At 42.5% G+C, this 20,762-nt stretch overlaps 1 protein-coding gene across 1 annotated transcript in view; it reads left to right on the plus strand.

The window, feature by feature from the left end:
- The window catches only part of LOC136570886 (maestro heat-like repeat-containing protein family member 1), a 69,103-nt gene that overhangs the window by 24,679 nt on the left and 23,662 nt on the right, over nucleotides 1–20,762 (plus strand). The window contains exons 7-10 of the mRNA XM_066571291.1: nucleotides 5,215–5,315; nucleotides 7,369–7,521; nucleotides 14,044–14,243; nucleotides 17,232–17,397. Coding sequence (XP_066427388.1) covers nucleotides 5,215–5,315; nucleotides 7,369–7,521; nucleotides 14,044–14,243; nucleotides 17,232–17,397 — 620 coding nt within the window. The remainder of the gene's footprint in view (nucleotides 1–5,214; nucleotides 5,316–7,368; nucleotides 7,522–14,043; nucleotides 14,244–17,231; nucleotides 17,398–20,762) is intronic.

The following is a 20,762-nucleotide window of genomic DNA, read 5'->3' on the forward strand; positions in this document are numbered from 1 at the left end:
CCAGGAGTTTTTGAGTTTCCATCCCGTCCAATTCCGGCTTTTTCCAAGGAATTCCCAAAGTTTCGGGGTTCAATCCCAAAGATGGAATTTCCATGGAATTCCCAAAGTTTTTTTGGGGTTGGATCCCATCAAATTCCAAATTTTCCATGGAATTTTTGGGGTTCAATCGCCCCAAATTCCAACTTTTGTTCCAAGGAATTCCCGAAGGTTTTGGCTTCAATCCCAACGAGGAAATTCCATGGAATTCTGGGAATTTTTGGGGTTCAACCCCATCCAATTCCAACTTTTCCGTGGAATTCCGGGAATTTTTGGGGTTCAATCCCCAATTCCAACATTTCCATGGAATTCTGGGAATTTTTGTTGTTCAATCCCATCCAATTCCAACTTTTCCATGGAATTCCGGGAATTTTTGGGGTTCAATCCCAAATTCCAACATTTCCATGGAATTCTGGGAATTTTTGGGGTTCAATCCCCAATTCCAACATTTCCATGGAATTCCGGGAATTTTTGGGGTTCAATCCCAAATTCCAACATTTCCATGGAATTCTGGGAATTTTTGGGGTTCAATCCCGTCCAATTCCAACTTTTCCATGGAATTCCGGGAGTTCTGGGCTTCCACCCCATCCAATCCCAGATTTTTCCATGGAATTCCCAAATTTCTGGGGGTTTCCACCCCATCCAATCCCAGATTTTTCCATGGAATTCCAGGAGTTTTTTGGGATTTTGGGAGCGTGGAGTTCTCGGGGCTGCCCAGGAGAGGGAATTCCATGGAATTCCGGGAATTTTTGGGGTTCAATCCCATCCAGTTCTGGCTTTTTTTTGGAATTCCGGGAATTTTCCATGTTCGATCCCCAATTCCCACATTTCTATGGAATTTCAGGGAATTTTTGGGGTTCAATCCCCAATTCCAACATTTCCATGGAATTCTGGGAATTTTTGTTGTTCAATCCCATCCAATTCCAACTTTTCCATGGAATTCCCAAAGTTTCTGGGGTTCAATCCCCAATTCCAACATTTCCATGGAATTTCATGGAATTTTTGGGGTTCAATCCCCAATTCCAACATTTCCATGGAATTCCAGGAGGTTTTGAGTTTCCATCCCGTCCAATTCCGGCTTTTTCCAAGGAATTCCCAAAGTTTTTGGCTTCAATCCCAAAGAGGAAATTCCATGGAATTTTGGGAATTTTTGCACTTCAACCCCGTCCAATTCCGACTTTTCCATGGAATTCCAGGAGTTCTGGGGGCTTCCACCCCATCCAATCCCAGATTTTTCCATGGAATTCCAGGAGTTTTTTGGGATTTCTGGAGTTCCCGCTTTGTCCAGCAGGGGGCGCCGCTTCCCTTTGGAATTTTGGGAAGCGCCTCTTGGAGAGGGAATTCCAGGGAATTCCAGGAATTTTTGGGATCGATCCCATCCAATTCCCACTTTTCCAGGTTCCCAAAGAGGGAATTCCATGGAATTCCAGGAATGTTTGGGGTTCAAATCAAGAAAAGGCCAAAATTCCCGATTTTTTTCTGGGATAACGACAGCTTTGGATGCCTTTCCCAACTCCCAAGGGTTTTTCCAAGCCCGGAATTCCAGGATTTTCTCCTTTCCCAAACAATTCCAGGATTTTCGGGGCCTTCCCCTTCCTTTTGGGGCCCAAAAATCCCCAAAATATCCCCAAAAAATCCGGAAAAATCCCGAATTCCAAGGGCCTGGAATTGCAAGGTCTTTTGGGGCCCAGAAATCCCAAAAAATCCCCAAAAAAATCCCCCCAAAAATCCCCAAAAAATCCCCAAAAATCCCAAATTCCAAGGGCCTGGAATTCCAAGGTCTTTTGGGGCCCAAAAATCCCAAAAAATCCCCCCAAAAATCTGGAAAAATCCCCCAAAAATCCGGAAAAAATCCCGAGGGCCTGGAATTCCAAGGTCTTTTGGGGCCCCGAAAAATCCCCGAAAAATCCCAAATATCCCCCTGGAATTCCAAGGTCTTTTGGGGCCAAAAAATCACCAAAAAATCCCCCAAAAATCACCCCAAAAAATCCTGAAAAATCCCAAATTCCCCCTGGAATTCCAAGGGCTTTTGGGGCCCAAAAATCCTGAAAAAACCCCGGAAAAATCCCCCAAAAAATCCCCCCAAAAATCTGGAAAAATCCCCAAAAAATCCCGAATTCCAAGGTCATGGAATTCCAAGGTCTTTTGGGGCCCAAAAATCCGGAAAAATCCCCCCAAAAAATCCCCCAAAAAATCCCAAAAAATCCCAAATTCCCCCTGGATTTCCAAGGTCTTTTGGGTTCCAAAAATCCGGAAAAATCAAAAAAAAATCCCCCAAAAAATCCGGAAAAATCCCCAAAAATCCCAAATTCCAAGGTTTTTTGGGGCCCAAAAATCCCCAAGAAATCCCAAAAAAATCTGGAAAAATCCCCCAAAAAATCCCCAAAAATCCCGAAAAATCCCCCCCAAAAATCCCCCCAAAAATCTGGGAAAATCCCCAAAAAATCCGGAAAAATCCCCCAAAAATCCCAAATTCCAAGGATCTTTTGAGGCCAAAAATCTCCAAAAATCCCAAAAAATCCCAAATTCCAAGGTCCTGGAATTCCAAGGTCTTTTGGGGCCCAGAAATCCCAAAAATCTCCAAGAAAATCACCCCAAAAATCGGAAAAATCCCAAAAAAATCCTGAAAAATCCCAAATTCCAAGGGCCTGGAATTCCAAGGTTTTTGGGGCCCCAAAAATCCCCCAAAAAATCAGGAAAAATCCCCAAAAATCCCAAATTCCAAGGTTTTTTGGGGCCCAAAAATCCCCAAGAAATCCCAAAAAAATCTGGAAAAATCCCCCAAAAAATCCCGGAAAAATCCCAAATTCCAAGGTCCTGGAATTCCAAGGTCTTTTGGGGCCCAAAAATCTCCAGGAAAATCCCCCAAAAATCCCCGAAAAATCCCAAATTCCCGCTGGAATTCCAAGGTCTCGGGGGCTTTTCCAAGCCCAAAATTCCAGGATTTTTGGCCTTTTCCCGAATTTTTGGTGGGAATTTTGGGAATTCTCCTTTTCCACCCAGGATTTTGGGTGGGAATTTTGGGAATTCTCATTCTCCATCTGGGATTTTTGGCCTTTTCCCAAAATTTTTGGGGGATTTTTGGCTGGGAATTTTGGGAATTCTCATTTTCCATCCGGGATTTTTGGCCTTTTCCCAAATTTTTTTGGGTGGGAATTTTGGGAATTTTCATTTTCTATCCAGGATTTTCACGTTTTCCCGAATTTTTGGGTGGGAATTTTGGGAATTCCCATTTTCCACCCTGGATTTTTCACCTTTTCCCAAATTTTTTTGGGATTTTTTTGGGTGGGAATTTTGGGAATTCTCATTTTCCATCCGGGATTTTTGGGGATTTTTGGGTGGGAATTTTGGGAATTCTCATTTTCCATCTGGAATTTTTGGCCTTTTCCTGAATTTCGGGAATTTTGGGAATTCTCGTTTTCCACCCAGGATTTTTGGCCTTTTCCCAAATTTTTGGGGGATTTTTGGTGGGAATTTTGGGAATTCCCGTTCTCCATCTGGAATTTTTGGTGGGAATTCTGGGAATTCTCGTTTTCCATGTGGAATTTTTGGGTGGGAATTTTGGGCATTCCCGTTTTCCATCTGGAATTTTGGGTGGGAATTTTGGGAATTCTCGTTCTCCATCTGGAATTTTTGGCCTTTTCCTGAATTTTGGGAATTTTGGGAATTCTCGTTCTCCATCCAGGATTTTTGGCCTTTTCCTTCTGGAATTTTTTGGTGGGAATTTTGGGCATTCCCGTTTTCCATCTGGAATTTTTGGGTGGGAATTTTGGGAATTCTCGTTGCCCATCTGAAATTTTTGATGGGAATTTTGGGAATTCTTGTTTTCCATCTGGAATTTTTGGCTGGGAATTTTGGGAATTCTCGTTGCCCATCTGAAATTTTTGATGGGAATTTTGGGAATTCCCATTTTCCCCCCTGGATTTTTCACCTTTTCCCAAATTTTTTTGGGATTTTTTTGGGTGGGAATTTTGGGAATTCTCATTTTCCATCCGGGATTTTTGGGGATTTTTTGGTGGGAATTTTGGGAATTCTCGTTCTCCACCCAGGATTTTTGGTCTTTTCCCAAATTTTTTTGGGGATTTGTGGTGGGAATTTTCGGCATTCTCGTTTTCCATCCGGAATTTTGGGTGGGAATTTTGGGAATTCTCGTTCTCCATCCAGGATTTTTGGCCTTTTCCCGAATTTTTTTGGGGATTTTTTTTGGCTGGGAATTTTGGGAATTCTCATTTTCCATCCGGAATTCTTGGGTGGGAATTTTGGGCATTCCCATTTTCCATGTGGAATTTTGGGTGGGAATTTTGGGAATTCTCATTTTCCACCCTGGATTTTTGGCCTTTTCCCGGAGTTTTGGTGGGAATTTTGGGCATTCCCGGTTTCCCATCCGGGATTTTTGGTGGGAATTTTGGGCATTCCCGTGTTCCATCCGGAATTTTGGGAATTCTCATTTTCCATCTGGAATTTTTGGCCTTTTCCCAAAAATTTTTTGGGGATTTTTGGGTGGGAATTTTGGGAATTCTCCTTTTCCACCCAGGATTTTTGGCCTTTTCCCAAATTTTTTTGGGGATTTTTGGGTGGGAATTTTGGGAATTCTCATTTTCCATCCAGGATTTTTGGCCTTTTCCCGGATTTTTTTGGGGATTTTTGGCTGGGAATTTTGGGAATTCTCGTTCTGCATCTGGGATTTTTGGGTGGGAATTTTGGGAATTTTCGTTCTCCATCTGGGATTTTTGGGTGGGAATTTTGGGTGGGAATTTTGGGAATTCTCATTCTCCATCTGGAATTTTTGGCCTTTTCCCGGATTTTTGGTGGGAATTTTGGGAATTGTCATTTTCCATGTGGAATTTTTGGTGGGAATTTTGGGCATTCCCGTTTTCCATCCGGGATTTTGGGTGGGAATTTTGGGCATTCCCGTTTTCCATCCGGGATTTTGGGTGGGAATTTTGGGCATTCCTGGTTTTCCATCCGGGATTTTGGGTGGGAATTTTGGGCATTCCCGGTTTTTCATCTGGAATTTTTGGGTGGGAATTTTTAGCATTTCCATCTGGGATTTTGGGTGGGAATTTTGGGAATTCTCATTTTCCCCATCCAGGATTTTTGGGTGGGAATTTCGGCCATTCCCGGTTTTCCATCCGGGATTTTGGGTGGGAATTTCGGCCATTCCCGGTGTTTTCCCAGGGTTTTCCCGGGATCACCGGGACGAGCTCCTGGAGGGGCTGCAGGAGGGGCTGGAAAATCCCAACGCCGACCTCGGCCACAGCTGCAGCCGCATCGGCCTGGTGAGAAACCGGGATTCGGGAATTTGGGGGATTTCGGGAATTTCGGGGGGATTTCGGGAATTTCGGGGGGATTTGGGGAATTTCGGGGAATTTGGGGGATTTGGGGAATTTTGGGGAATTCGGGGATTTGGGATTCGGGGAATTTTGGGGAATTCGGGGAATTCGGGGGAATTCGGGGAATTTTGGGGAATTTTGGGGAATTTGGGAATTCGGGGATTCAGGAATTCGGGGAATTTTGGGGAATTCGGGAATTTTGGGAATTGGGGAATTCGGGGATTCGGGGAATTTTGGGGAATTTTGGGGAATTTTGGGAATTCGGGGATTTGGGGAATTCGGGGATTTGGGGAATTCGGGGAATTGGGGAATTTTGGGGAATTTGGGGAATTCGGGAATTCGGGGATTTGGGGAATTTTCGGGAATTTCGGGGAATTTGGGAATTCGGGGGAATTCGGGAATTTGGGGAATTTTGCGGAATTTTGGGGAATTCGGGAATTCGGGGAATTTTGGGGAATTTGGGGATTTCGGGGAATTTTGGGGAATTCGGGGATTTGGTAATTTGGGGAATTTTGGGGAATTCGGGGATTCGGGGAATTCGGGGAATTTGGGGAATTCGGGGAATTTGGGGATTCGGGAATTCAGGAATTCGGGGAATCTGGGGAATTTGGGGGAATTCGGGATTTCGGGGATTTGGGGAATTCGGGGAATTTGGGGAATTTTGAGGAATTCGGGAATTCGGGGAATTTTGGGGAATTCGCGGATTTGGGAAACTCGGGGATTCGGGAATTCGGGGAATTTTGGAATTCAGGAATTCAGGGATTTGGGGAATTTTGGGGAATTCAGGGATTTGGGGAATTTGGGAATTCGGGGATTCGGGAATTTGGGGAATTTTGGGGAATTTTGGGGAATTTGGGGAATTCGGGGGAATTCGGGGATTGGGGAATTCGGGAATTCGGGAATTCGGGGAATTTGGGAATTTGGGGAATTCGGGAATTCAGGGATTCGGGGATTTGGGGAATTCGGGGATTCGGGAATTTTGGGGAATTCAGGGAATTCGGGAATTCGGGGGAATTCGGGAATTTGGGAATTTGGGGAACTGGGAATTTTTGGGGGGATTTTTGGGAGGATTTAGAGGATTTTCAGTGGCTGTTTTGGGACTTTTTTAAATTCTTTTTTTTCAATTTCTGGGATTTTTTTGGGGAGGTTTATTTGCTTTTTTTTGGGTTTTCTTTGCAATTTTTTGGGGGGTTTTCATTGGGACTTTTGGGGCATTTCTGGGATTTTTGGGGGGGGATGCTTTGAGGTTTCTGGGAGATATTTTGGGGTTTTTTGGGGGATTTTTGGGATTTTTGGGGGGATTTTTTGGGGGCCTTTTAGGATTTTCCTGGGGGATTTTTTATGGATTTTTTAAGGAATTTTTTTTTATTATTTCTATGATTTTTGGGGGGAATTTTGGGGGCCTTTTAGGATTTTCCTGGGGGATTTTTTGTGGATTTTTTAAGGAATTTTTTTTTTATTTCTATGATTTTTTGGGGGGAATTTTTTGGGGGCATTTTAGGATTTTCCTGGGGATTTTTAATGGTTTTTTTAAGGAATTTTTTTTTTTAATTTCTATGATTTTTGGGGGGGGATTTTTGGGGGCATTTTAGGATTTTCCTGGGGGATTTTTAAGGAATTCTTTTTTTATTTCTATGATTTTTGGGGGGGGATTTTTTTTGGGGCATTTTAGGATTTTCCTGGGGCATTTTTTATGGTTTTTTTAAGGAATTTTTTTTTTTAATTTCTATGATTTTTGGGGGGGGATTTTTGGGGGCATTTTAGGATTTTCCTGGGGGATTTCTTAAGGAATTTTTTTTTATTTCTATGATTTTTGGGGGTATTTTTTTGGTGGGGATGGGGTTGGGTTTTCTTTGGGATTTTTTGGGGTTTCCATCGGGATCAATGGGATTTATTTGGTCGATTTTTTTAACCTTTTCCTTGGCGATTTTTGCGGGAATTTTTTCCGGAATTCCCGATTTTTTTTCCCATTTTTCCCCATTTCCCCCCCTGTCCGCAGGTTCTGAGCAGGAGAATCCCCCCGGAGCAGCTGCTGGGGCTGCTCCTGGCCCTGCTGGAATCCTGGGACGACCCCGAGCCCGAGAGCGCCCGCGGCGCCGCCGCCATCGGCAACGCCGTCCTCAGGGAGAGGGGCGGGATCCTGCAGGACAAGGTCAGGACCGACACAACCAGTCAGCAAAAACTCCAAAATTAACGCCCAAAAACTCCAAAATTAACGCCCAAAAACTCCAAAATTAATGAACAAAACCTCCAAAATTAATGAACAAAAATTCACAAAATTAATGAGCAAAACCTCCAAAATTAATGCCCCAAAACTCCAAAATTAATGCCCAAAACCTCCAAAATTAATGAACAAAAACACCAAAATTAATGCTCAAAACCTCCAAAATTAATGCCCCAAAACTCCAAAATTAATGAACAAAAACTCACAAATTAATGAACAAAAATTCCCAAAATTAATGAACAAAAACTCACAAAACTAATGCCCAAAATTAATGAACAAAACCTCCCAAATTAATGCACTAAAACTCCCAAATTAATGCACAAAACCTCCCCAAATTAATGCCCAAAACCCCCAAAATTAATGCCCAAAACCTCCAAAATTAATGAACAAAAATTCAGTCTCAAAAATTCCCCAAATTCCTCCTCCGGGAGAGGGGCGGGATCCTGCAGGACAAGGTCAGGACCGACACAATCAGTCAGCAAAAACTCCCAAATTAACGCCCAAAAACTCCAAAATTAATGCCCAAAACCTCCAAAATTAATGCCCAAAACTCCAAAATTAATCCCCAAAAATTCCCAAAATTAATGAACAAAAACTCCCAAATTAATGAACAAAAATTCACAAATTAATGAACAAAAGCTCCCAAAACTAATGCCTAAAACCCCCAAAATTAATCCCCAAAAATTCCCAAAATTAATGCACAAAAACTCCCAAATTAATGAACAAAAACTCCAAAATTAATGAACAAAAATTCACAAAATTAATGAACAAAAACTCCCAAAATTAATGCCCAAGACTCCCGCAAATTAAGGTCCAAAAATTCCCAAATTAATGTCCAAAAATGCCCCAAAATAAAGTTAAAAATTCCCAAAATTAATCCCCAAAAATTCAGTGTCAAGAATTCCCAACATTCCTGAAATTTGGTCCCAAAATTCCCCAAATTCCTCCTCCGGGAGAGGGGCGGGATCCTGCAGGACAAGGTCAGGACCGACACAACCAGTCAGCAAAAACTCCAAAATTAACGCCCAAAAATCCCCAAAATAATGCCCAAAAATTCACAAAATTAATGAACAGAAACTCCAAAATTAATGAACAAAACCTCCAAAATTAATGAACAAAAATTCACAAAATTAATGAGCAAAAACTGCCAAAATTAATGCCCAAAACCTCCAAATTTAATGCCCAAAAACTCCAAAATTAATCCCCAAAAATTCCCAAAATAATGCCCAAAACCTCCAAAATTAATGAACAAAAACACCAAAATTAATGCCTAAAACCCCCAAAATTAATGCCCAAAACTCCAAAATTAATCCCCAAAAATTCCCAAAATAATGCCCAAAAACTCCAAAATTAATGAACAAAAACTCACAAAACTAATGCCCAAAAATCCCCAAAATTAATGAACAAAACCTCCCAAATTAATGCACTAAAATTCCCCAATTAATGCCCAAAAATTCCAAAATTAATGAGCAAAAACTCCCAAAACTAATGCCTAAAACCCCCAAAATTAATGCCCAAAAACTCCAAAAATAATGAACAAAAATTCCAAAATTAATGAGCAAAATCTCACAAATTAATGCCCAAAAACTCCAAAATTAATGCCCAAAAACTCCAAAAATAATGAACAAAAATTCACAAAATTAATGAACAAAAACTCCAAAATTAATGAACAAAAATTCAAAAAATTAATGAACAAAAACTCCCAAAACTAATGCCCAAAACCCCCAAAATTAATCCCCAAAAATTCCCAAAATTAATGAGCAAAAACTCAAAATTAATGCCCAAAAATTCCAAAATTCATGAACAAAAATTCACAAAATTAATGAACAAAACCCCCAAAATTAATGAACAAAACCTCCAAAATTAATGAACAAAAACTCCCAAAATTAATGAACAAAAATTCAGTCTCAAAAATTCCCCAAATTCCTCCTCCGGGAGAGGGGGGGATCCTGCAGGACAAGGTCAGGGCCGACACAACCAGTCAGCAAAAACTCCAAAATTAATGAACAAAAACTCCAAAATTAATGAACAAAAACTCCAAAATTAATGAACAAAAACTCCAAAATTAATGAACAAAAACTCCAAAATTAATCCCCAAAAATAATGAACAAAAACTCCAAAATTAATGAACAAAAACTACAAAATTAATGAACAAAAACTGCCAAAATTAATGAACAAAAATTCACAAAATTAATGAGCCAAAACTCACAAATTTAATGCCCAAAAACCCCCAAATTTAATGCCCAAAAACTCCAAAATTAATCCCCAAAAATTCCCAAAATAATGCCCAAAAACTCCAAAATTAATGAACAAAAACTCACAAAACTAATGCCCAAAAATCCCCAAAATTAATGAACAAAACCTCCCAAATTAATGCACTAAAATTCCCAAATTAATGCCCAAAAATTCCAAAATTAATGAGCAAAAACTCCCAAAACTAATGCCTAAAACCCCCAAAATTAATGCCCAAAACCTCCAAAAATAATGAACAAAAATTCCAAAATTAATGAGCAAAATCTCACAAATTAATGCCCAAAAACTCCAAAATTAATGAACAAAAATTCACAAAATTAATGAACAAAAACTCCAAAAATAATGAACAAAAATTCCCAAATTAATGAACAAAACCTCCCAAATTAATGCACTAAAACTCCCAAATTAATGCCCAAAAATTCCAAAAATAATGAACAAAAACTCCAAAATTAATGAACAAAAACTCCAAAATTAATGAACAAAAACTCACAAAACTAATGCCCAAAAATCCCCAAAATTAATGAAGAAAACCTCCCAAATTAATGCACTAAAAATCCCAAATTAATGCCCAAAAATTCCAAAATTAATGAACAAAAACTCCAAATATAATGCCAAAAACTCCAAAATTAATGCCCAAAAGTTCCAAAATTAATGAGCAAAAACTCCCAAAATTAATGAACAAAAATTCAGTCTCAAAAATTCCCCAAATTCCTCCTCCGGGAGAGGGGGGGATCCTGCAGGACAAGGTCAGGACCGACACAACCAGTCAGCAAAAACTCCAAAATTAATGAACAAAAACTCCAAAATTAATGAACAAAAACTCCAAAATTAATGAACAAAAACTCCAAAATTAATGCCCAAAAACTCCAAAATTAATGAACAAAAATAATGAACAAAAACTCCAAAATTAATGAACAAAAATAATGAACAAAAACTCCAAAATTAATGCCCAAAAACTCCAAAATTAATGCCCAAAAATTCACCAAATTAATGAGCAAAAACTGCCAAAATTAATGAACAAAAATTCACAAAATTAATGGCCAAATACTCACAAAATTAATGAACAACAACTCACAAATTAATGGCCAAAAACTCCAAAATTAATGCCCAAAAATTCCCAAAAATAATGAACAAAAATTCACAAAATTAATGAACAAAAACTCCAAAATAAATGAACAAAAACTCACAAAACTAATGAACAAAACCCCCAAAATTAATGAACAAAACCTCCCAAATTAATGCACTAAAATTCCCAAATTAATGCCCAAAAATTCCAAAATTAATGAGCAAAAACTCCCAAAACTAATGCCTAAAACCCCCAAAATTAATGCCCAAAACCTCCAAAAATAATGAACAAAAATTCCAAAATTAATGAGCAAAATCTCACAAATTAATGCCCAAAAACTCCAAAATTAATGAACAAAAATTCACAAAATTAATGAACAAAAACTCCAAAATTAATGAACAAAAACTCACAAAACTAATGAACAAAAACTCCCAAATGAATGCCCAAAAATTCCAAAATTAATGCCCAAAACCTCCCAAATTAATGCACTAAAACTCCCAAATTAATGCCCAAAAATTCCAAAATTAATGAACAAAAACTCCAAATATAATGCCTAAAACCCCCAAAATTAATGCCCAAAAACTCCAAAATTAATGCCCAAAAGCTCCAAAATTAATGAACAAAAATTCACAAAATTAATGAGCAAAACCTGCCAAAATTAATGAACAAAAATTCACAGAATTAATGGCCAAATACTCACAAAATTAATGAACAAAAACTCACAAATTAATGGCCAAAAACTCCAAAATTAATGCCCAAAAATTCACAAAAATAATGAACAAAAACTCCCAAAATTAACGAGCAAAAACTCCAAAATTAATGAACAAAAATTCACAAAATTAATGAACAAAAACTCACAAAAATAATGAACAAAAACTCCCAAAATTAATGCCCAAAAACTCCCAAATTAATGAACAAAAGCTCCCAAAATTAATGAACAAAAATTCACAAAATTAATGAACAAAAACTCCAAAATTAATGAACAAAAATTCACAAAATTAATGAACAAAACCCCCAAAATTAATGCCCAAAAATTCCCAAATTAATGAACAAAAACTCCAAAATTAATGGCCAAAAACTCACAAATTAATGCCCAAAAATTCACAAAATTAATGAACAAAAACTCACAAAACGAATGCCCAAAACCCCCAAAATTAATGCCCAAAAACTCCAAAATTAATGCCCAAAATCTCACAAAATTAATGAACAAAAACTCCAAAATTAATGAACAAAAACTCACAAATTAATGCCCAAAACCTCCCCAAATTAATGCCCAAAAATTCCCAAAATTAATGCCCAAAAAATCCAAAATTAATGAAAAAACCTCTCCAAATTAATGCCCAAAAATTCCCAAATTAATGACCCAAAATCTCCCCAAATTAATGCCCAAAACCTCCCAAAATTAATGAACAAAAATTACCCAAATTACTGCCCAAAAACTCCCAAAATTCATGCCCAAAAACTCCACAAATTAATGCCCAAAAACTCCCAAAATGAATGCTCAAAAATTCCCCAAAATAATGAACAAAAACTCCCAAAATTACTGCCCAAAAATCCCAAAATTAATGCCCAAAAATCCCAAAATTAATGCCCAAAACTCCCCAAATTAATGTCCAAAGGCTCCCAAATTAATGAACAACAATACACAGAATTAATGCCCAAAATTCAGTGTCAAGAATTCCCAACATTCCTGAAATTTGGTCCCAAAATTCCCCCAAATTCCTCCTCCGGGAGAGGGGGGGATCCTGCAGGACAAGGCCAGAAGGAACAAAAATTCCCCCGTTCCCCTTCCTTGTTCCCATTCCCCATTCCCATTTCCCCATTCCCATCTTTTCCCCTCCTTTCCCATCTCCCCATTCCCATTCCCCCCATTCCCATCTCCCCATTCCCATTTCCCCATTCCCATCTTTTCCTTCCTTTCCCATATTCCCCATTCCCATCTCTTCCACCTTTCCCCTCTCCCCATTCCCATTTTCCCCATTCCCATTTCCTCATTCCCATCTCCCCCATTCCCATTTCCCTCCTTTCCCATTTTCCCTTTTCCCATCTCCTCATTCCCATTTCCCTCCATTCCCATTTTCCCTTTTCCCCTCTCCCATTCCCATTTTCCCCCATTCCCATCTCCTCATTCCCATTTCCCTCCTTTCCCCTCTCCCCATTCCCATTGTGCTTTTTCCCATCTCCTCAATTCCCATTTCCCCTTTCCCATCTCCCCATTCCCATTCCCTCCTTTCCCATTCCCCATTCCCATCTTTTCCCTCCTTTCCCATCTCCCCATTCCCATTTCCCCCCTTTCCCATCTCATTCCCATTTCCCTCCTTTCCCATCTCCCCATTCTCATCTCTTCCACCTTTCCCCTCTCCCCATTCCCATTGTGCTTTTGCCCATCTCCTCATCCCATTTTCCCTCCTTTCCCATTTCCTTCCTTTCCCCTCTCCCCTTTCCCCTCTCCCCATTCCCATTTTCCCCCTTTCCCATCTCCCCATTCCCATCTCCCCCATTCCCATCTCCTCATTCCCATTTCCCCCCTTTCCCATCTCATTCCCGTTTTCCCTCCTTTCCCATCTCCCCATTCCCATTTTCCCCTTTTCCCCTCTCCCCATTCCCGTTTTCCCTCCTTTTCCCATTTTCCCTTTTCCCCTCTCCCCATTCCCATTTCCCCCTTTCCCATCTCCCCATTCCCATTTCCCCCCATTCCCATTTCCCCCATTCCCCTCTCCCCATTCCCATCTTTTCCCCCCTTTCCCATTCCCATTTCCCTCCTTTCCCCTCTCCCCATTCCCATCTCTTCCACCTTTCCCATCTCCCCATTCCCATTTCCCTCCTTTCCCCTCTCCCCGTTCCCATTTCTCCCCATTCCCATCTCCCCATTCCCATCTCCCCATTCTCATTTCACCCTTTCTCCTCTCCCCTCTCCCCTCTCCCCATTCCCGTTTCCCCCCTTTCCCATTTCCCCATTCCCATTTCCCCTCTCCCCATTCCCATTTCCCCTTTCCCCTCTCCCCATTCCCGTTTTCCCCCCCTTTCCCATTTCCCCTCTCCCCTCTCCCCCATTCCCATTTCCCCTCTCCCATCTCCCCATTCCCATTTTCCCCCCTTTCCCCTTCTCTCCCCATCCCGGTTTCCCGCAGGTCCCGGAGCTGCTGGCGGCGCTGCATGCGCGGTTGCATTCCCTGCAGCAGCAGCAGCAGCAGCAGCAGCGGGCGCAGGAGGCGCCGCGGGCGGAGCCGCAGCTGCAGCGGGCGGCGCAGAGCTCGGTGCTGCTCCTGGCGCTGCAGCACCCGCGGAGCGTGGTCGGCTGCCTGCTGGGCAGCGCCCTGCCCTTCGACGGGTACGGGTGCGGGGTGCGGGCTGCGGGGGGACCCCGACCCCAAACGGGGGAATGGGCTCGGATAGGGCCCGGATCCGGTCCTGAATGCAGCCCCAAATCCCAAAATCCTGCCCCAAATCCCAAAATCCTGCCCCAAATCCCAAACGGGGGAATGGGCTCGGATAGGGCCCGGATCCAGTGCTGAACCTGCCCCAAATCCCAAAATCCTGCCCCAAATCCCAAAATCCAGCCCCAAATCCCAAAATCCTGCCCCAAATCCCAAACGGGGGAATGGGCTCGGATAGGGCCCGGATCCGGTCCTGAATGCAGCCCCAAATCCCAAAATCCAGCCCCAAATCCCAAAGGGGAGAATGGGCTCGGATAGGGCCCGGATCCGGTCCTGAATGCAGCCCCAAATCCCAAAATCCAGCCCCAAATCCCAAAGGGGAGAATGGGCTCGGATAGGGCCCGGATCCAGTGCTGAACCCTGCCCCAAATCCCAAAATCCAGCCCCAAATCCCAAACGGGGGAATGGGCTCGGATAGGGCCCGGATCCAGTGCTGAACCCTGCCCCAAATCCCAGATCCAGCCCCGACCCCAAACGGGAGAATGGGCTCGGATAGGGCCCGGATCCAGTGCTGAGCCCTGCCCCAAATCCCAAAATCCTGCCCCAAATCCCAAATGGGGGAATGGGCTCGGATAGGGCCCGGATCCAGTGCTGAACCCTGCCCCAAATCCCAGATCCAGCCCCAAATCCCAAACGGGGGAATGGGCTCGGATAGGGCCCAGATCCAGTGCTGAACCCTGCCCCAAATCCCAGATCCAGCCCCAAATCCCAAACGGGGGAATGGGCTCGGATAGGGCCCGGATCCGGTCCTGAATGCAGCCCCAAATCCCAAAATCCAGCCCCAAATCCCAAAGGGGAGAATGGACTCGGATAGGGCCCGGATCCAGTGCTGAACCCTGCCCCAAATCCCAAAATCCAGCCCCAAATCCCAAATGGGAAATGGGCACGGATACGGCCCCAGATCCAGTCCTGAATCCTGCCCCAAATCCCAAATCCAGCCCCAAATCCTGCCCCAATCCCAAATCCAGACCCAAATCCCAAATCCAGCCCTAAATCCCAAAGACAAACCCAAATCCAGCCCCAATCCCAAACTCAGCCCCAATCCCAAATCCTGCCCCAATCACGAATCCCCAAGTCCAGCCCCAATCCCAAACCCAGCCCCAATCCCAAACCCAGCCCCAATCCCAAATCCAGCCCCAATCCCAAACCCAGCCCCGAATCTGAAATCCAGCCCCAAACCCAGCCCCAATCCCACATCCCTCCGCAATCCCAAATCCAGCCTCAATCCCAACATTCCAGCCCCGATCCCAAATCCAGCCCCGATCCCAAATGCAGATCTGATCCTGGATCTGGCCCTAAATCCAGTCCTAAATCACGAATAGGGACCCGATCCCAAATCCCGCCCCAAATCCAATATCCAATCCCAAATACAGACCTGATCCCAAATCCCACCCCAATCCCAAATCCCGACCCAAATCCACCCGAAACCCCAAATCCAAACCCAAATCCCAAATCCAGCCCCGAATCCTAAATCCCACCCCAAATCACAAATCCAAACCCAAATCCCAAATCCAGCCCCAAAATCCCAAATCCCAGCCCCAATCCCAAATTCCATTTTTATCCTCTTTGCATCCCATTTTTATCCCAGATATTTCTGGAAATCCCATTTTTTATCCCATTTTTACCCCAAAAATTCCCTCTTTTATCCCAGAAATTCCCATTTTTATCCCAGAAACTCCCTATTTTCCCCCATTTTTATCCCAGAAATACCCATTTTTACCCATTTTTATTCCTGTTTTATCCCAGAAATTCCCCTTTTTTCCCCATTTTTATCCCTGTTTTATGCCCAAAATTCCCATTTTTATCCCAGAAATTCCTTATTTTTACCCATTTTTATCCCCAAAATTCCCATTTTTATCCCATACATTCCCCTTTTTATCCCAGAAATTCCTTATTTTTACCCATTCTTATCCCCAAAATTCTCATTTTTATCTCATTTATATCCCATTTTTATCCCAGAATTTCCCCCATTTTTACCCCATTTTTATCCCAAAAATTCTCATTTTTACCCCAGAAATTCCCATTTTTACTCCATTTTTACCCCATTTTTACCCCATAAATTCCCATTTTTACCCCATTTTTAATCCCATTTATATCCCATTTTTGCCCCAGAAATTCCCCACTTCTACCCCGGTTTTGTGCCATTTTTTACCCCATTTATATCCCATTTTTACCCCATTTTTATCCCATTTTTACCCCTTTTTTATCCCATTTTTACCCCATTTTTATCTCACTTATATCCCATTTTTATCCCAGAAATTCCCCACTTTTACCCCGTTTTTACCCATTTTATCCCATTTTACCCCATTTTTTACCCCATTTTTATCCCATTTTTACCCCAGAAATTCCCCATTTTTACCCCATTTTTATCTCACTTATATCCCATTTTTACCCCAGAAATTCCCCATTTTTACCCCATTTTTGTGCCATTTTTTACCCCATTTATATCCCATTTTTACCCCAGAAAGTCCCCATTTTTACCCCATTTTTTACCCCATTTATATCCCATTTTACCCCAGAAATTCCCGTTTTTTACCCCATTTTTTACTCCATTTATGTCCCATTTACCCCAGAAATTCCCCATTTTTATCCCATTTTTGCCCCATTTTTATCCCATTTTTACCCCAGAAATTCCCCATTTTATCCCATCTTTTACCCCAGAAATTCCCCATTTTTACCCATTTTTTATCCCATTTTTACCCCAGAAATTCCCCATTTTTTACCCCATTTTTACCCCACTTTTACCCCATTTTTACCCCATTTATATCCCATTTTACCCCGTTTTTATCTCATTTTTTACCCCAGAAATTCCCCATTTTTTACCCCATTTTTACCCCATTTTCACCCCAGAAATTCCCGAGATTTCCCATTTTCCCCCCCAGCCCCACGTGCACCATGTGGAGGGCGCTGGGCACGGAGCCTCCGCTGACGTCGCAGATCCTGGAGCTGCTCCTGGAGAGGCTGAGCCGGGAAATTCCCTTCAAGGAGAGCAAATCCTTCCTGCCGGGCGGCGCCGCCGAGCGCGTGGCCACCGCCCTGCCCCTGGCCGTGAGTGTCCCCAAAAACTGCCCAAAAACGCCACAAAACTGCCCAAAAATTCCCCCAAAAACTGCCCCAAAAACTCCCCAAAAACTGCCCAAAAACTCCACAAAAACTGCCCAAAAACTCCCCAAAAACTCCCGAAAAACTCCACAAAAAATCCCCAAAAACGCCCCAAAAACTCCACAAAAACTGCCCCAAAACTGCCCCAAAAACTGCCCAAAAACTCCACAAAAACTCCTCAAAAACGCCCCAAAAACTCCACAAAAACTCCACAAAAACGCCCCAAAAACTGCCCAAAAACTTCCCCAAAAACTCCGCACAACATTCCCAAGGAATTCCCCAAAAACTCCACAAAAACGCCCCAAAAACTCCCCAAAAACTGCCCAAAAACTCCACAAAAACTGCCCAAAAACTGCCCAAAAACTCCACAAAAACTCCACAAAAAATCCCCAAAAACGCCCCAAGAACTCCACAAAAACTGCCCACAAAACTCCACAAAAACTGCCCAAAAACGCCCCAAAAACGCCCCAAAAACTCCCCAGAAAATTACCAAAAATTCCCCAAAAATCCTCTCAAAATTCCCAAAAAATTCCCCCAAAACTCCCCACAAAACTCCCAAAAATTTCCCAAAACTCCCCACAAAATTCCCAGGGAATTCCCCAAAAACTCCCCACCAAATTCCCCAAAAATTCCCCCAAAAACTCCCAACAAAATTCCCCAAAAACTCCCCACAAAATTCCCCAAAAATTCCCCCAAAAACTCCCCACAAAATTCCCCAAAAACTCCCCCAAAAACTCCCCACAAAATTCCCCCCAAAATAAAAAAAAATTTCACCAGCAAATTCCAAAAAAATTCCCCAAAAATTCCCCCAAAAACTGCCGACAAAATTCCCCAAAAATTCCCCCCAAAACTCCCCCCAAAATTCCCCCAAAACTCCCTACAAAATTCCAAAGGAATTCCCAAAAAACCTCCCCAAAATTTGAATGTAATGCCCCAAAAAATTCCCAAGGAGTTCCCAAAGAATTTCATAAGAAATTCCTAAAAAAATTCCCAAGGAATTCCCCAAAATATTCCCAAGGAATTTAAAAAAAAATCCTCAAAAATTCCCAAGGAATTCCCCCAAAATTGCCAAAAAATTTCCTCAAAAATTCCCCCAAAAACTCCCCACAAAATTCCCAAGAAATTCCCCCCAAAAAATTCCCAAGAAATTCCACAAGAAGTTCCCCAAAAAATTTGAAAGGAATGCCCCAAAAAAACTCCCAAAAAATTCCTCAAAAATTTCCAATAAATTCCCAATGAAATTCCCAAGAAATTCCCCTCAAAAAATCCCCACGGAATTCCCAAGGAATTTCCCCCCCAAAATTCCCAAGGAATCCCCCAAAATATTCCCCCCAAAATTCTCCAGGAATTCGAAAAAATCGCCAAAAATTCTCCCCAAAATTCCCCAAAAATTCCCAATCAATTCCCCAAAAAATTCCCAAGGAATTCCCCCAAAAATTCCCAGGGAATTCCCAAAAAATTCACTTTGGAATCCGCCTTGGAACCCTCGGATCCGAAATCTTCCCGAGTGGAAAAATCTTCCCCAGGTGGGAAAATCCCACCAGGCTTCCTTAACTTATCCCAAATAATTCCGGCTTTGGAATCCCTCAGGAATCTGGGAGCAATTCCCAGGGAATATCAGGGAGCAATTCCCGGAAAATAGGGAGAAATTCCCAAAAATCAGGGAGCGATTCCCAGGAAATATCAGGGAATCATTTCCAGGGAATATCAGGGAGCAATTCCCAGGAAGTATCAGGGAATCATTCCCAGGAATCAGGGAGAAATTCCCAAAAATCAGGGAATCATTCCCAGGAAATATCAGGGAATCATTCCCAAAAATCAGGGAGCAATTCCCAGGAAGTATCAGGGAATCATTCCCAGGGAATATCAGGGAATCATTCCCAGGAATCAGGGAGCAATTCCCAGAAATCAGGGAGCAATTCCCAGGGAATATCAGGGAATCATTCCCAGAAAACATCAGGGAATCATTCCCAGAAATCAGGGAGCAATTCCCAGGAATCAGAGAATCATTCCCAGGAATCAGGGAGCAATTCCCAAAAATCAGGGAGCAATTCCCAGGGAATATCAGGGAGCAATTCCCAGGGAATACCAGGGAATCATTCCAGAAATATCAGGGAATCATTCCCGGAAATCAGGGAGCAATTCCCAAAAATCAGGGAGCAATTCCCAGGGAATATCAGGGAATCATTCCCAGGAAATCAGGGAGCAATTCCCAGGAAATATCAGGGAATCATTCCCAGGGAATATCAGGGAATCATTCCCAGGAATCAGGGAGCAATTCCCAGGGAATACCAGGGAATCATTCCAGAAACATCAGGGAATCGTTCCCAGAAATCAGGGAGCAATTCCCAGAAATCAGGGAGCAATTCCCAGGGAATATCAGGGAGCAATTCCCAGGAAATATCAGGGAGCAATTCCCAGGGAATATCAGGGAATCATTCCCAGAAAACATCAGGGAATCATTCCCAGAAATCAGGGAGCAATTCCCAGGAATCAGAGAATCATTCCCAGGAATCAGGGAGCAATTGCCAGGAAATATCAGGGAATCATTCCCAGGAAATATCAGGGAGCAATTCCCAGGGAATATCAGGGAGCAATTCCCAGGGAATACCAGGGAATCATTCCAGAAATATCAGGGAATCGTTCCCGGAAATCAGGGAGCAATTCCCAAAAATCAGGGAGCAATTCCCAGGGAATATCAGGGAATCATTCCCAGGTATCAGGGAGAAATTCCCAGGGAATATCAGGGAATCATTCCCAGGAATCAGGGAGTCATTCCCAGGAAATATCAGGGAATCATTCCCGGAAATCAGGGAGTCATTCCCAGGAAATATCAGGGAGCAATTCCCAGGAAATATCAGGGAATCATTCCAGAAGTATCAGGGAATCATTCCCAGGAATCAGGGAGCAATTCCCAGGGAATACCATGGAATCATTCCCAGGGAATATCAGGGAATCATTCCCGGAAATCAGGGAATCATTCCCAGAAATCAGGGAGCAATCCTGAGCAAACTCCTCAGATCAGCGCCAAAAACCCCAAATCCGTGGAAATTGCAGCAGGAAAACCCCAAATCCACGGAAGGAAAGCCCAAATCTGTGGGAGGAGCCCCAAATCCATGGGAATTCCAGCAGGAAAAAATCCCCAAATCTGTGGAAATTCCATCAGGAAAAACCCCAAATCCAAAGAAGGGAAGCCCAAATCCGTGGGAGAAACCCCAAATCCATGGGAATTCCATCAGGAAAAAATGGCAATCCGTGGGAAAAACCCCAAAATCCATGGGAATTCCAACAGGAAAAACCCCAAATCCGTG

This window comes from Molothrus aeneus, unplaced genomic scaffold (genome assembly GCF_037042795.1).
Source record: "Molothrus aeneus isolate 106 unplaced genomic scaffold, BPBGC_Maene_1.0 scaffold_43, whole genome shotgun sequence".
NCBI classification, from domain to species: Eukaryota; Metazoa; Chordata; class Aves; order Passeriformes; family Icteridae; genus Molothrus; species Molothrus aeneus.